The sequence below is a fragment of the Mercenaria mercenaria genome, chromosome 6, assembly GCF_021730395.1.
Source record: "Mercenaria mercenaria strain notata chromosome 6, MADL_Memer_1, whole genome shotgun sequence".
NCBI classification, from domain to species: Eukaryota; Metazoa; Mollusca; class Bivalvia; order Venerida; family Veneridae; genus Mercenaria; species Mercenaria mercenaria.
The window spans coordinates 32,379,077-32,394,987 of NC_069366.1; the positions used below are offsets into that span (position 1 = coordinate 32,379,077).

General features: G+C 35.5%; 2 protein-coding genes across 4 annotated transcripts; one reads left to right on the forward strand and one right to left on the reverse strand.

Annotated features, from left to right (window-relative positions):
- Positions 1–571: 571 nt before the first annotated feature.
- LOC128557670 (uncharacterized) lies at positions 572–15,520 on the reverse strand. Of its 2 annotated transcripts, none has more exons than XM_053545563.1 (3): positions 15,453–15,520; positions 1,411–1,479; positions 572–989 (listed from the first exon to the last, which is right to left on the reverse strand). In XM_053545563.1, exons 2-3 carry the CDS (start codon positions 1,432–1,434, stop codon positions 627–629), a joined length of 387 nt encoding a protein of 128 aa, XP_053401538.1. In that variant the 5' UTR covers positions 1,435–1,479; positions 15,453–15,520; the 3' UTR covers positions 572–626. The 2 variants fall into 2 exon arrangements, with proteins under 2 accessions (XP_053401538.1, XP_053401537.1); XM_053545562.1 differs by lacking the exon at positions 15,453–15,520 and adding an exon at positions 4,196–4,291.
- LOC128557668 (uncharacterized) lies at positions 3,376–6,771 on the forward strand. Of its 2 annotated transcripts, XR_008371309.1 has the most exons (4): positions 3,376–3,655; positions 4,600–4,735; positions 5,304–5,404; positions 6,216–6,771. XR_008371309.1 is itself a non-coding variant. In XM_053545561.1 (2 exons), exons 1-2 carry the CDS (start codon positions 5,285–5,287, stop codon positions 6,564–6,566), a joined length of 471 nt encoding a protein of 156 aa, XP_053401536.1. In that variant the 5' UTR covers positions 5,151–5,284; the 3' UTR covers positions 6,567–6,771. The 2 variants fall into 2 exon arrangements, 1 of the variants encoding a protein (XP_053401536.1); XM_053545561.1 differs by lacking the exons at positions 3,376–3,655; positions 4,600–4,735 and having other exon boundaries at positions 5,151–5,404.
- Positions 15,521–15,911: the final 391 nt, after the last annotated feature.

The window sequence follows — 15,911 nt, forward strand, 5'->3', positions numbered from 1 at the left end:
TGAACAATCTTGGTAAAGGGTCACACACGGACCATTTGTGTAAAATTATTTTAAAATCGGGCAAGCAGTTTAATACAAGACGATTATTAAAGTTTCCACTATATACATATAGGGAACTCTAGCGGCCATGCTTTTTGACAAATCGGTAAATTTTGGACAATCTTTGTAGAGGGTGACATAAGGATCATTTGTGTGAAATTATTTCAAAATCGGACCATCGGTTTTGGAGGTGATGTCGTTTGAAGTTTTTCTATTTTTAACTCTAGCAGCCCCTATGTGCAATCAAGCGGAACCGTGCCCATCTTTGGTGGAGAACCACCCAAAGCACATCATGGCCAAGTTTCATAAAAACCATTCATTGGTTTTGGAGGAAATGTCGTTTGACACAAATGTTGACGACGGACGGACGACTTGACGGACGCTCGAACGCACGACAGACACAGCGTGATCACAATAGCTCACCATGAGCACTTTGTGCGCTCAGGTGAGCTAAAAGGTAGACCATGGTCATTACCGATCATTTACGTAATACTGAACAAATTTCCAAAAAAAGTAATAATATAACAATGCATATTTATGGAAACTAATCTTTAATTATAGTTCATATTGGACCGTATTCATACAGATTAGTAATATCCGATAGATTTCATGGCTGCTGACGCTCCGATAGCCAATGCATCTAATAGTGCGCCTTTCAAACTTCTGAAACAATCAACGAAGAACGACTTCACGGACCTCCAAAAACCACGTTTCTGCCAGAACATTTCTGGATGACCGTAAATGTTGTACCCGATGTAGACCTTAGCAGAAGGATTATATGTTGCTGTTAAAACAATAGCTTCCTGGTCTTGGAACCCGACAGTGATCTGCGCATCATCTAAATTTTCTTCCACAATTTTGATTCTTGCGAAATTATAAAGCCTTCTATCTCGATCAGACATTCCCGTGCGAACTTGTCGGACCTCCCTTACGTAGCGGTCTGTTGTAACCTGACGAAAATAAAAATTGATCATGTTTTTTAGTGCTTAATTTTAAACAAAGACTAGCGTTAAAGCATCATGTAAATTATGGAGGTACCTAATGAACAATATAAGCTAAATCATGGAATCTTCAATGCATCGTTTTGACATTTATAGGTTTTTAACTGTATTTATGTCACTTGTTTACGGTCTGACTATCATTGAAAGACCGATGGAACACCATTGTAATTTCCAAGTTTCTTAATGACATAATAAAGGATAGTTCACAACTTATATTTTGCAATAATCATAATAATATTATTGGTAATATTAATTTGTCGCTTGAAATATCAGCAAAGGTTGTATGTACCTCGCTTTGAGTACAAGCTGTACAAACATAACCGAAAGGCTATGGAAGATATAACGTAAATTTTATATTTGAAGTACTCACTGTTTTACTGCTTGAACTTCCCATTGTTGCTGTAATTCAACTTGTTTCCACTTCTAATCAGTAGGTTAACTTAAAACGAAAAATCGAAAGAAGATCAGTTGTTAGATACATGAAATGTGTGCTTAAGCATTTCTTCCTATTTAAAGGTATCCAATGGCTATCTGTCACTAAAATATTTGTATTTAGATATATACTTTGAATGTAAATAATCAAATATATTTACGTTTACTATGTATATAAGTTAATTTTGTAAAGATTTCTATTAGCGAAAATGCTATTATAATTGTGATTTTCCTATAAACGCCCATTATTTAAATATGTGTGATATTTTCAGATCGGTCTAGCAAACCAAAAATGAAAATCGCGACCCTATCTTTTTTTTTATTTGCCAAATTATCTAAGTATATTCTGAAGTTAAAAAAAATCACTTATTAATTAAATCCAACAGTGTAGAAAAATATTATCCGAACGTGAAGAACTACCTTAAAACCCAGAGGTCAATAAAGCTAACAAAAAGTATCTGGAATAAAGCCAACTGAGATAATCATATGCTCATACCGCCTTTACAGATAAAAATAAGTCCAAAACTCAATCCCGACTTTATAATCAAACCGAGCCTGCAACATTTACGTTTTTGTCGCTTTGAGCGACCTGTGAAGTTTCCACTTCTTCTATTTTATACACATATTATAGTGTGTATTTAAATATTTTGTACTTAAATGACTTATTACATTAGTTCCGAAATGACTTCGTACCGAAAAACTTGGACTGTAACGACTCGGCAGAAAGGACTTGTTTCCAACACGAAAAGTTTCTGTTCTCTTATGCCCTTAAAGGCTACAAATCGACGGTATCAATCCGAAACCCCATAAGATCATTATGGAAACTTTTAACGAGACGATAAAAGCGGATTAACCGTGCCACAGCAAGGGCCGAACCCTTTTAAACAAAGGCCTTTAGAACTATATTGTAGCTTTAATCGTGTTTTATATCCAGCAGGGTTTCATATCATTATATTTGGGTATATGACTTAAATGCAATTACAGGGTCCTGAGTGCCCGAGTGTTTAGGGGTAGCGGAGTCACTTGCCCTTCACTGATGCGTGTTTGAGCATCACTCTGGGTGAAAAATTGTTTATGCCAGAAAGTCACCCAGTCGTTGGTTCTAGGTGGTGCCTGTCCTTGATGAAACAGTGTCTGGAGCGGCACCTCCTCCATCGTGGAAAAAGCCGGAAAGTCGTAATACCTATAATTATGTCGGTGTGACGGACGTTAAACCCAACAAAGATAAAACAAAACAAATACATGCAATTACGGGATTTTTATCTTACTAAATTGAATGCAAGTCTTGTCTAGTCAACCTCAGGAATTGCGGTCCAATTGTTTGTTATTATGGCCTTATATGATAAAGCACTAGGGTGACATTTCTAATTGCTTAAATCCTGTAGTTTTAAACGCCAAGTCAAAACCCCGTTAGTGTACCTTTTTGTAGGGGTGAGAAATCCCATGTGAGAAACAGATACGAGATTTTCGCCTATTTGAAATAAGGTGATTGGCCACTTAGACGACTAGACAGAAATGAGCGGGAAAATATGCAGATACGGTTTATGAGACAAGGTTTCCGCGCCATGTTTTAGTTACAAGGTTCTGGATTGACACCGTCGAAATGATGCTGTACGTATAAGTTGTTATGTAAAAGTTATTTTCTCCTGAGGCAAATTATTGTTCACTAACCTAGTTTGAAGACATCCTTTATTTACTATAAAATTCTTTGGTTTTCCAGAATATTCTACCGAATTACTGATAAACAGTGTGTAACAATTATTTTTAAAAAGGATTGTCCTTGATTTTTCAAGAATGTTCTTTTTATTCTTGGTGTTACATGAAAGTTCTGGAACCGTCCATGGTATATTAAATAGGGTACTGTCTGAAAACAGGCTAGAAATCAGATTATAGAACTTAGATTATAGATAATAATGAAAGTTTTCCTGAATTTCTTAATAACAAGATATAACCAGTTCGGATATTTGATATTTTGAAGGATTATTTGAAAGACTTTAAATAGTGGATTTAAAAAGCTATCTTTGAAGAGAGGAATTAGAATTTTTTGATATACTAATGTTACCTTTGATCTGTTGTAAAATATTGTGGAATTTATTTCGATTGGATTTGTATTTGACCTTGACAGTATTTGGACTATTTTTATATATAAGATTGGAGTTTACGACTCATTGATATTTTTGAAGGTATTTGCATTGTTACTTTAATTCATGAATAAAATTTTGTTATCGTTAATAGTTGCTCGTTTTTCTTTCTGTTACTTTTATTTACTGTAACAAGAAATTGTTACCCTGTGACGTAACAAAGTCTTGAAAAGTAAAACTGAAGACAGTATTTCAAAAAGTATTACACGGTCAGTACTTATGAATGATATTTAATGTAAAAATCATATGTCCTTTCGTTACATTATTTCGTTTATTCATTATTTCTTGTAGTGTAAATACTTTTATCAAACCATTTCTAAGGATATAAAATAAGGATTTTTTATGTTAAAATGAGGTCCTTGAATTAAAAAATCAGTTGTTTCTCTGAAAACCATAATGATTTAACCTCCGTACGCTTTGTTAGTCAGCAAGTGCTGTATCGCGTAACATTAGGTTCTAGTGCATAGTTAACAGTCATTTGTGATAGATAATCATTTAAAAAATAAACGACATTAAAATTGTAAGTTATAACAAAGATATGTATGCAGTAATGCTAACAAAAAGGTATTAAAAAAGACCAACCTGCTAATACGCAGTAAGCCACATAAACGGTGATAGTTCGAATACTCTGGTCTACTTTGAGTAGAGAAATTATCTTTAAAAAGAAAATGATGGTTTGCAGTTGGTGTCAAAAGGCAATCCGAAATAAAAATAAAAATAATGATAATAATAGTAATAATAATTAAAAAACATGGATATGCAACAAGAAGAATTTATTGACAGAACTATATAAATGTTTGGAATTCACTATTTACAAATTGTGTGTTTAGAAAGCCCCTTTGCAGAATAGCTATCGGTCTTAAACGTCTTATTAACATGCCATCAGCTGCGCTTGCCATTACATTAACTGAAAACAAATATGGTAATTAACCAGAACCGCACTTTGTTTTTTTGCGTCAATTTAACCTAAATCACATTCTTTTCAGAGTGAGAAGTGTGAAGCGGGAATTTTTTTATTTTGTTGTTTAGGATGAGACAAATAGGTGCTGGCAATCATCAGTGGTATAAAAAGCCATTTATTATGACTTTGAATTTCATCAATTATCCATGAAAAATATTTCGGTGAGTACATATTATTTCAATTTTTGTCACACATCCATGACAAATATTTCAATGAGCAAATTTATATGTGTGTTTCTTAAGTCAATGCTTTTTATGGATCACAACTTGAGGCATTTTAATCAAAAAGTAATGTTCCATTTTATTTTGTAGAACAAAATATGCGTTAACAAAATGTTATTTCTACCACATTATACTACATTTTTTCTAAACTGTCTGTTTTATACAAACTAAAATATGTTCAACAAGGACAAATTTTGTAAATTATATCATACAATTAGGAGATTTCAATATATAAGAATATTGTACATTAGTGCGTTTCTAATTAACAAGTAATGGTTCCTATCGACCACCATATCAAACCAAAAACTTGTTCATATCATGTGATACTAACGTGGGTAGCTCCTGTTTAGATTTTTGATAACGTATGATAACTGTAGACTAAGTGAAGCCACCTTCTTGAACTGTGACCATCATGTGAATAATGACAATGTCTTAGAATTTGGACTGAAAATAAATTGAATAAGTTTACTTGAAAATTAATGCTAATACATGGCTTTTCATCAACAAGGTGACGTGCTTTTGAGACGAGGAAATGTGGAGTCCCGTGAAGACATTGGAAAAACGGATACTTTGGGTGATTTCGAAAAGGCCTATGAAAATGAGGACAAGGTAAGATTCAAGTGAACTAATGTTTATGATATTAAAAAATTAATGCATTTGGTAGACACACTTAGCCAATTTTCTTTTTAGTTTGAAATGGCATATAAACGTTAGAAAATCCAGCAAATAATTTATGTATAGAAAAAATTAATACGAACTAATCTTCACCATAACACACCAGACAAATTACGACAAAGAGCCTAGCAGTACAGAGTGTGCACATTTCACAACAAGTAGATAAGTTTCGATGTTGCTTTATACACACACCCAAATTGTACCACGCTTTCGCAATGGTTCAACATTTTCATATGTTATCATATCTCACAAATCAGTAGTGGCATTTTAGTCTTTTTAATTAAGTGGGGCCAGAGAAGCTATTGTATGAAAATTATCTGTCTCTCGAAGATACTCTGCATTTTATAGAAACTGCACTTGTGAACATGAAATCCAATTGAGCTAAATGGAGTAAATTTACAGATGTAGTGAAATAGTGTGGATTTGAATGTAGTGAGTTATTGAGTGAAACATCGAATAATTGCAGTGAATTGCACTGACATGTGTTGCAAAGTGACGCAAGTTATTGAGTGAATATGGGATGAAGGCAATGTAATTGAATTTAAGTAGAGATGTGTATGAGTGCAGAATAACTTAGGAGTTTAATTGGTTGCAAGAAGGCCATGAGTGAAACCTTGAATGCATGTGGTTGTACCTGAATAAGGACTGACATGTATGTAAAGGCGTACATGTATAACACAAATCGATTTAATAATTGTACAGATATAATCTCTTGAACAATATAATATGACTATATTTATTTCAGCAACAAGAATATAAAATCCAGTGTGATGAAATTAACAAGAGGTCAATCGGTAAAGCAATAGTTAAATTCTGCGGAAATGAAGGAACAGTGAACGACAAAAATAAGGAGATGTTAAGGCGTCTTTTACAAGCAACTATATCGCACATAGAAGAAGAACCCTTAAATACATGGAAAAATGCCGAAGTTAAAATATATGACGACAATTTTGATATGTATAGCATAAAGGCCGGAAAAGGACAAAACATGTTTATGGTGTCACTTGATGAAAATGATGAACCCAAAGTCATTAGGACGAAACCGTCAAGAGTCAATTCAAACATCAAAAATGATAAACGCTGTTTACTCATGTAGTTGTGGGAGACAGTCGAGACACGACATTTAGACTTTACTACCAATGTATTACATTTTATGCTTTGTTCAGGCAAATATCATATGTGACCTCGCAATTATCAAGAATCACGATTAATATCAGTTCATTTTAATTTACGTATGATATAAAGATTGATATTATTGTAATTTTTTATGTACAAATTACAAATAAAATGTATGTTCTGTTCTTTTTTGTGATATTCTGTTTGTTTGTTTGTTTGTTTTGGGTTTAACGCCGCGTTGACCTAACCTAACCAGTGTTCTAGGATTCTTTAGTTCTCCGCAAGTAATTGTCAACTTTCCCAGTTGAATCAGAGGTTGAAGACATGATTTCAGACACAAGGTCTTTTATTAAATCGTCACTGAGAACATACGCTCCGCCCGGAGATCGAACTCACGACCCGCGATCCGTAGATCTTCGCTCTGGCTATTGAGCTATATGGATGGGCTTTTTTGTTTGTAGTTATACTGATTTTGAAAATGACAAGACTGTATAATACTCTGTGATTATAAAAAGAATAAATACATAATTACACACAATAGTTTGATAATTTTATTACTTCCTTACGAAACACGGTCATAAGACCTTGTGTTGGTCAGAAAATAAACATCTCGCATATTCATAATATCGTTACGAACATAATTGATGCAATCCTATTCATTGTCCGTCTGTTCTTCCGTCACACTTCTTTTCCGGTGGATAACTCAAAAAGTGTTACAGGTATTAATTTGTAACGACCTCAATGGGAGGAAGTACAGTGACAAGGAGTCATAGCTGTGCGTGGTCCATTTTTTTAATTGTCTCTTTTTTGAAAACCTTGTGCGGAGCATAACTTGAATATTATGTAAGGTATTGACTTGATACTTTACATATATTTGTATTGATAGAGGTCGATAACAGGGAGTGCAATAACAAAGATCCATAACTCTAGGTCAATTAATTTTTGAATTATGTCCTTTTTTGAAAACCTTGTCCGGGGCATAACTTAATACTATGAAAGGTATTTACTTCATACTTTACATATTGATAAGAAGGGGCCTCCGTGGCCGAGTGGTTAAGGCCGCTGACTTCCAATCACCGAGCCTCACTCGGGGCGTTGAATTCTTCATGTGAGGAAGCCATCCAGCTGGCTTGCGGAAGGTCGATGGTTCTACACAGGTGCCCGCTCGTGATGAAATGATGCGTGGAGGGGCACATGGGGTCTTCCTCCACAATCAAAGCTGGAAAGTCTCTATATGACCTATAATTGTGTCGGTGCGACAATGCACCATTAACTCCATGCCCGATTGATTTCAAAAATCCAAAAGAGCGTTACGTGTTTATATAGAATATTTAGTAAAACTGGTGACGTCACACTACCTGAAGATAGGCACATGACTACTTAAATGTTCCTAGCAGTTTTGAGACTTAGTTGCGGAAGAGCATTATTGCCAGGTTCGTTTTTTATTAACTCGAAATGTTCGAGTTCGAAATTTCGATTTATTAACTGGAGATTTCGAGTTATGTAATTCGAAATTTCGAGTTACTATCTCGCCCTTTTATCCGCAAAATATGAACGTCTTTGCGTCTGTCAAAGGCCAAAAATGTAATGGACGACTTTTGATTCTTCGAAGTGGAATCATCTATCTACACATCCTTATATTGTACCGAACATGTAGGGACTTGAACATATACTACCATACATCAATGTATGACCTACCATAGCCTCTAGAGCTACCCCAGATTTCAAACTGTATCCAGGATATATACCCTCATTTACATGTGTAGTATGTTCAGGTGGTAGGGGCTCGAACTAGGTCGAAAAACTTCCAGATGTGGTCAAAATAGTGAAATATTCTACGTTTGAATACTTCTCAGTCACCTTCTATGACCTTTCCTCAAAATCTAGATCTGTCCAGGTACCCGATCTTGGTCAGACTCATAACTACACTTTCTATAGGGGATGTCTATATTTTATTGACATATGGGTTCAAACTAAATCGACAACCTTCCAGACATAAACAGGGTTTAGGCACCTGGGGTCTTCCTCCAACATAAAAGCTAAGGTGTCGCCATATAGTGGAGCTGGATATTGCAAAAATACTTCAGTTGATGATACAAGCATCAAATTTACAGGACAGTTACTACCTGGCATGCGCTTTAACATAAGATCAAGGGCCACTTGAAATAATGTCGTTTTCAAGATGGCCGCCGAAAAAAATGGCCGCCATTTTGTATTTACTTTTCAGTACTTTATTTGAGGCAAGCATGTAATACATTAAAATGATAGCATTTGTATGCCCCCAACATCTACTGATGCGGGAGGCATTTAGTGATTGTCCTGTCCGTCCGTCCGTTCGTTCGTCCGTCTGTCCGTCCATACGAGGTTAACCAAAAGGGAACCGGTTTGTCTTGCATCAATACCCCTTACTAGAATGACTTGATACTAATGAAGGTGTAACCTGTGACCACTCCTCATCTTCAGACATCACCTGACCTCAGTTTGACCTTGACCTTGACCTCATTTTGGACTTAGGTTGCTTTATATGGGCCATCTCTTGGTTAACCAAATGAGACCGTTTCGTCTAGCATCAATACCCCATACAAGAATGAATTGACACTAATACAAATGTAAACTGTAACCATTCCTCATCTTCAAACATCACCTGACCTTAGTTTGACCTTGACTTTGTTTGGACTTAGGTGCAAAATCTATCGACAAGGATGCCACTGGGGGCATCAAGCGTTTATTGAACGCAGCTCCTTGTTTTATTTATACATTTCGTTTCAGTTTAGAACAGAATACCAATCTATAGTATTCATATTCTTTTAATTTGTAATCAATTTTGTATGACTAAGCTCATGGTTTTAGACATCTCAACACTTAAGTTTTTATAACTTGCAGTTTTGTTTTCGAACAATGGTAAAATCTGAAGCACACCAACCAATATAAATTTTATATACATTACACTCAGATTACATTCAATGCAATAAATTAACATCGTTAAAATGCGTCTTATAAACCACGAAGGGATAAAGAAATAGGACAGCGTGAGCAATTGCACAGTCAAGAGCAACATTTTCTTATAATGCAAACCATGAAACTATACATATCGTGTTCTAATCGAAACAAAAAGAAAAATATGCATATACTGCACTTAGTCATTTTCTTAACAGTTGCAACATCAAATTGCTGTGCATAACAGAACTAAGCGGTGGCACATGCAATTTCCAGTACAGGAAGTCCTTTTTGCAGCCACACTTTTGAAGGACCTGGAAGCATTCAGCTATAACCCACAATTCCATCCAATAAGGGATCCACACATTGTTCTGCTACAGCCATCCCCAGTTTGACAGAGGCGGCAGTTGCTTCATGGTAACAGCCGCTTTACCCCAGACATGACCTGCCTGTAAAATTGCTCATTTGATGAATTATTTCAGAGCACCTTTTGTTGGTGGAATCGCATTATATGCTCTTTGTTTCCGGGCAAACAAATCAAGTCGAGCTTCATCCATGTTGCATGTCGTGCTTGATCGAGCATACAATAAACTAAAACTTTTTTCTAATGTATCCATTTCCTACTCAGTTATTGTGTATTGGTCAACACTGAGACTATGAAATACTTTGAACTGTAGCTGTTTCACAAACATTCCATTCATGCCATGCAGATTTCTTGCCCTTGCCGACAAATGCAGAAACAGTGTCGCAACCGGTGAAAGCAAGAAACAATGGCAATGCCTTTGAGTGAGAACCAAGTAAGCAAGCCACAAAACATCAATACACTGCCATAGCAAGAACTAACTAATAATTGTAATTGTTCGGTTTCCTGTCAATGCTTTGCATGAACAAATATACGATTATCGGCTTCTTCGTGATTACATGGAGCAAGTGAATTTCTGTTTATATCTAAATTGCAAACAATATCGGCATTTTTGTTGCTATGATCATTTTATTGGCTTGCACAGTTATCATTATACCCCGAGATATCTAGGGCTATTCTGGATTCCGGTCCGTCCGTCTGTATACGGAATGTCTGCGCTATTTCTCAGCAATTATTTGCCAGTTTTCAATCAAACCTTGTAATTATTATCAATACAAAGCCAAGTTGCGCATGTGCGAAGCGGGTTCCATTTGGATGATTTTTCACTTAGTTATGGCCTTTTATTTTTCTTTCTTTATATGTATATGGAAAACTTTTGTCCGCGCTATTTCTCGGTCATCATATGCGAGACTTTTATCAAACCTTGCAATTATCTTTGGTACCAAGTCAAGTTGTACATGTGCAAAGCATGTTCCATTTGAATTATTTTTCACATAGTTATAGACCTTTATAATTTTTTTCTATATATGTATATGGAAAAAAATGTCCGCGCTACTTATCAGTCATTGTATGCTAGACTTTTATCACACCTTGTTATTACTATTATCATAAGTACCTAGTTATGCATGTGCGAAACATGTTCCATTTGAATGATTTTTGACTAAGTTGTGGCCCTTTATTTGTTTCAAATACGAACAAAGTTACATTGGATTTTTTTTAACATACTTTATATGTTAAGTATAACTAGTTGATGACGCTTGGTGATATAATAAAACAAAAAAGTAGAAACCCACAGGTCTCCAAACACGACATAAACGAAAATGTTGCAGGCTTGATTTGATTTGTGGTTATGGAGCCTGCATATCTCAGAAACTGCCAAAATACAAGATTAAAAAGCAGATTACATGGTCCCTTGACCATGACCTTGACCTACTAACTTAATTTCTTCTTTTTTAAGATATTGTCATAAAATTCGAACCACTTGTACAGTTTTGAACAAACATTTCAAAACTGACTTTCAGTGACCTTGATCTTCACCTACTTTCTTCTTTTTAAGGTACAGCAGTGAAGTTTGGAGATATTATACAGTTTTGCACAACATTTTTTGTGCGTCTTTATACATTTTCTCCCTGTACAATATACAAAGCAATGTATCATATTTTCAATAACCCTGTTCCCCTGACAATAAGCTGATGTCTGGAGGTATTCATCACCATTAGTGATACGTCTTGTTTTATCCGCACGAAAACTAAATAGTTTAGTTTTATTTTCAACGCATCTAAGAAAGCTATTCCATAGTTTAGGAGGTCTTCTATTCAATTCTTTTCGACATTATCAAGAGTTTGAAATAGAACATAAACAAAAGCACAGATACTTAAACTTACAATGATATATTCAAATTTGGTATCTGTTAATACAAAGTATGTACTATTATAATTTGAAGGCCAAGGGACTACCCTTTTACCGCCTTCAATATATATTTTAACATTTTGCTGTATGGGATACGACCTGTTTTGATTTTTTTATGTTGTTCCTACGCCTAGAACGATTGTTCATCCAGTGACATGTAACTTCTGTGCGATTTGTATACCATCCGGAGAACTGAAGCACCATTCTCCTTGGCTCGGCTTTCCTGAGATGGCACATTCCGTCTATTCGGAAACCACTCTTCAACTATCATGAGGGCGGATCAAAGAGTATCTGGTAGACTTCATACACGTATTGAAGTTGTCACTGAACCCAATGCTAAGTTACATGACATTATGAACTTTATCAGTGTGCCCTTGTAGTGTTTGTAGTTCATTCTATAGAATCATTACACATATCATTTAATCAAAGATTTTGTTTCAGCTGATAAGCAATGGTTCAGTATTGCCATGATTTTGAGACTGTTTCTCAGTGAAACAAAGCAAGAAATGAAGAATAGAACAGAGAAGAGATTGAAAAGAAGAGACGTCCATATAAGCCATATTAGCTTATTTCAGGCCAGTATCATAATAATATGCTTTCAGGTTTATCTGTGACCAGGATCTAATCAATAGTCGATGGTTATAGCACTGAAAGTAGAAAACTCAAACTCTATCAGCTTATGGGAACACATTGATAGGGAAAACATGTTATTTCCCAATAAATATGATATTTTAGAAACTTACAGATCCTGATTATATGAAAAGTGCCTCAATTCTGGCAGCCATTTTGAAATTTGGAGGCCATCTTGAAAATGGATGATTTTTAGGTGGCCCTCGATCATTTTTGAATCTGGGCCATATGATGAACATTTAGTGTAAATTTCATACTTGTATCATCAAGTGAAGTATTTCCTTAGATTTTCTCACTAAGCTGCTCCACTAATATGACCTATAATTGTGCCGGTACGACGTTAAACCCAACAAAATAAATCAATAAATAAACATGGTTTAAATAGTGATATTTTCTATGAGCAAACGCTGCCCGGTCATCTTAATTTTGTGACCCTGTAAGGCTACCCAATGGATACACTAGGTACCATATCTTGGCCAGGACCTATACATCAACGTGAACTATTGTAGTTAGTAACTCGCAATTTCGAGTTAGTAACTTGAAATTTCGACTTAGTAACTCGAAAGTTTGAGATACGTAACTCGAAATTTTGACTTAGTAATTCGAAATTTCGAGATACGTAACTCGAAATTTCGACTTAGATACGTAACTTGTAATTTCGACATAGTAACTCGAAATTTAGAGTTAATTACGGAAGCTTATTAGGGCCTACAGTTGGTGAGATGTTTTATGCTAAGTCGACTTGTCTTTACTCGCCTAGATAAAATGTTTTACACATGTCAATAAAATTTATTGACAAAGATTAAAAGTATAGAGGTAATGCAACTTAACCTTTCTCGATATGCTCGACGTTTTTCTCTTTTCTACTTCACTTTTCTCGATATGCTCGATGTTTTTCACTTTTCGACTTAACTTTTCTCAATATGCTCGATGTTTTTCTATTTTCGACAAATATTTAATTGAAAAAAAAAAACATCGTGATTCTCGAGATAAACATTGTGAGACGGATGGACAGACAGACAGATGGAGAGTAAACCTATAGTAATCTCCATATTTCCATGTATTCACATACCAAATTACATTAACCTAGCCACTATAATTTTTTGTCATCAAAGGATCCATATGGGAAAACTATATTTTGACTATTTCTGTTGCCATAGCAACATGAATTTTAACAAAGTGTTGTTCAAAATTTCAATATTGCCCTCTATTCACATACAAAATTACATTGATCTAGCTAGTATCAAAGTTTTGATAGTGTTTGATATATTTAGTCGAGCTAAAAAGGACAATCATATATAACTGAATGGGAGGGAGGAGGGGAGGGGGCGGGGGCGTGTGGAAGTGCTCTTTTGAAATTTCACATGTTCATACTGAAATAGAGCTGGAAAATAAAAAAAATAACTGGGGGAGGGATGTCACCCTGGTGGAGGGGGTGCAGGGTGTCGGGATGCGGGGAACTGTTGTTTTGAAATTTCACATTTTCACATGTTTATATATTGAAAATATAGCTGAACAATAGATTTTTTAAGGGGGTGGGGAGGGGGTGGGGGGTGGAGGTCACCTCAGTGTGGGGAGGGGGTTGTGATGTGGGGGTGGGGTGGAAGAGGGGGAAGTGTTGCTCTGTTATTATGAAATTTCACATGTTCATATTGAAATATAGCTGAAAAATAAAATCATAAATGAAACAATAATTCTGTGCAGACAAGACCACAAATTAGACAAGTTTTGCCCTTTTAGGGGATATAACTCTCGAGTCAATCATGGGATATGCCTGGTTCAAGAAAGGAACCAAGATCTTTTGGTGGTAAAAGTTATGTGCAAGTTTAGTTAAAATCAACTAACAAACAAGAAGGGTTTTTGTAACAAAAACACATGTCTCCCCAGCCTCCATGATTTGTTACAGTGACTATTTGTGCCAAGTAATTTGAAAATCCTTTAAGGGGTTTAAACAATACTGCCTGGACACGATTTGTGAAGGACAGACGGACGAACTTACAGGATTTGTGGGGTAATCCCTTATATTACCTATTACCTTCCTTTGATCCTTTTAACCCCACAATACTATTTGTTAACCCCACAATACCAATTTAACCCCAGAATGACCACAACCTCAGAATGTCAAATTCAACAGAAACGCTAACCCCAAATTTACATGTGGGCACGTCGGGACAGACAGACGGACAGACAGACAACTCGGGGAAAAACAATATGGCTCCCTAGAATATTTCTGGCGTAGTCATAATGAAACCATCACTGTGCAGACAAGACCAATATAGGCAATTTTTGAACCTGACGTGTTTAAATATCACGTGACATGCATAATTATATCGCCTTAAAGTAAACGTTCTCGAGAAAAAGATGTAACAAATCGAGTAAATTATGTTGAAGTACCAAATACATTTATCTTCTTGTTATGTTTCTTGACGACTTCGCTGAAAGATCTAGTTAGACGTGAAGAAGTTAATCGCATTGACAAATATTTCACGCAATTCGATAAAAAAGTATGCGTAATGATTAAAAACATTTACGTATAACGTATTAATTATCACGCCTTCATCAGATGTTTTTGTTCAAAACGAAAAGACACAAGTTGACTTGACGCGAAACTTTTAGATGAGTGGAGGCCCTGATAAGCTTCCGTAGTTAATAAATAACATAGACCTGTCACTAATGCTCTTCCGTACTTAGTGGATATGAGTTACAACTAAATATCTCAAATATAAAGTTCATTAACATGATTTTTAAAAGGATTATTCTAGGCCGCAAGACCGCTAGAAAAAAATCTGGCGGCCTAGCGGCCTAAAATGTTAACATAGTAAAAATGTTTAAATTCATGAGAATTATGTTTAATAGACTCTCGCATAAAGTTAAATGTAATTCAGTGAATATAGTTCTTTGCAGTAAATCTACTCTACTGCTTTGAAACTTTTGAAAATAAAACAACATTCTTTTTGTGCTCTTTTTGAGTTTTCACTTTTGTATCCACAAAGTACTTTACATTTATCGTATTTTCTGAATCATTACTTTCCAGTGAATACACGAGTCTGCTGGGTCGCCAGACCGCCTAGTCTCCAGATCGCCTATAGTTGATACGCTAGACCGCCAACTTCCGCAAGATCCAACTCTGCATTGAGTCACAGCTGTTTCTAATCCCGTACCGTACCCATACCGTACATCCGTGTTTGTAAACTATATGTTTTGTTCGGAGAAAGGCGGAAACTTTCATCGTTCTATGACATCAAAATGCTTCAGAAACACCTTAAAATCCGCTTATTAAGAAATCTGCCGTTTGACAATTTGATATATCTCTAAGTCATTTGCTCAAACAATGAAAGAGTATTTCGTACCAACCTGCGTTGTATAAATGCCCGCCACACCCCACCTCGTTGTAATTTGATTTAAGCGAAATCTAATATGGTGACCTATCAATTTTCTTTTTGTTTTAGATTAGGTAGACATTACCAAAGGTATGTGCAGAGTTTT

What these genes read in the sequence shown, in the direction of transcription:
- LOC128557670 (XM_053545563.1), bottom strand. Translation starts at nt 1,434, where the DNA reads ATGGGAAGTTCAAGCAGTAAAACA. An exon ending in GAAGTTCAAGCAGTAAAACA is followed by an intron (nt 990 to 1,410) that starts GTGAGTACTTCA and finishes TATTTTCGTCAG; the next exon opens with GTTACAACAGACCGCTACGT.
- LOC128557668 (XM_053545561.1), top strand. Translation starts at nt 5,285, where the DNA reads ATGGCTTTTCATCAACAAGGTGACGTGCTTTTGAGACGAGGAAATGTG. An exon ending in CCTATGAAAATGAGGACAAG is followed by an intron (nt 5,405 to 6,215) that starts GTAAGATTCAAG and finishes TATTTATTTCAG; the next exon opens with CAACAAGAATATAAAATCCA.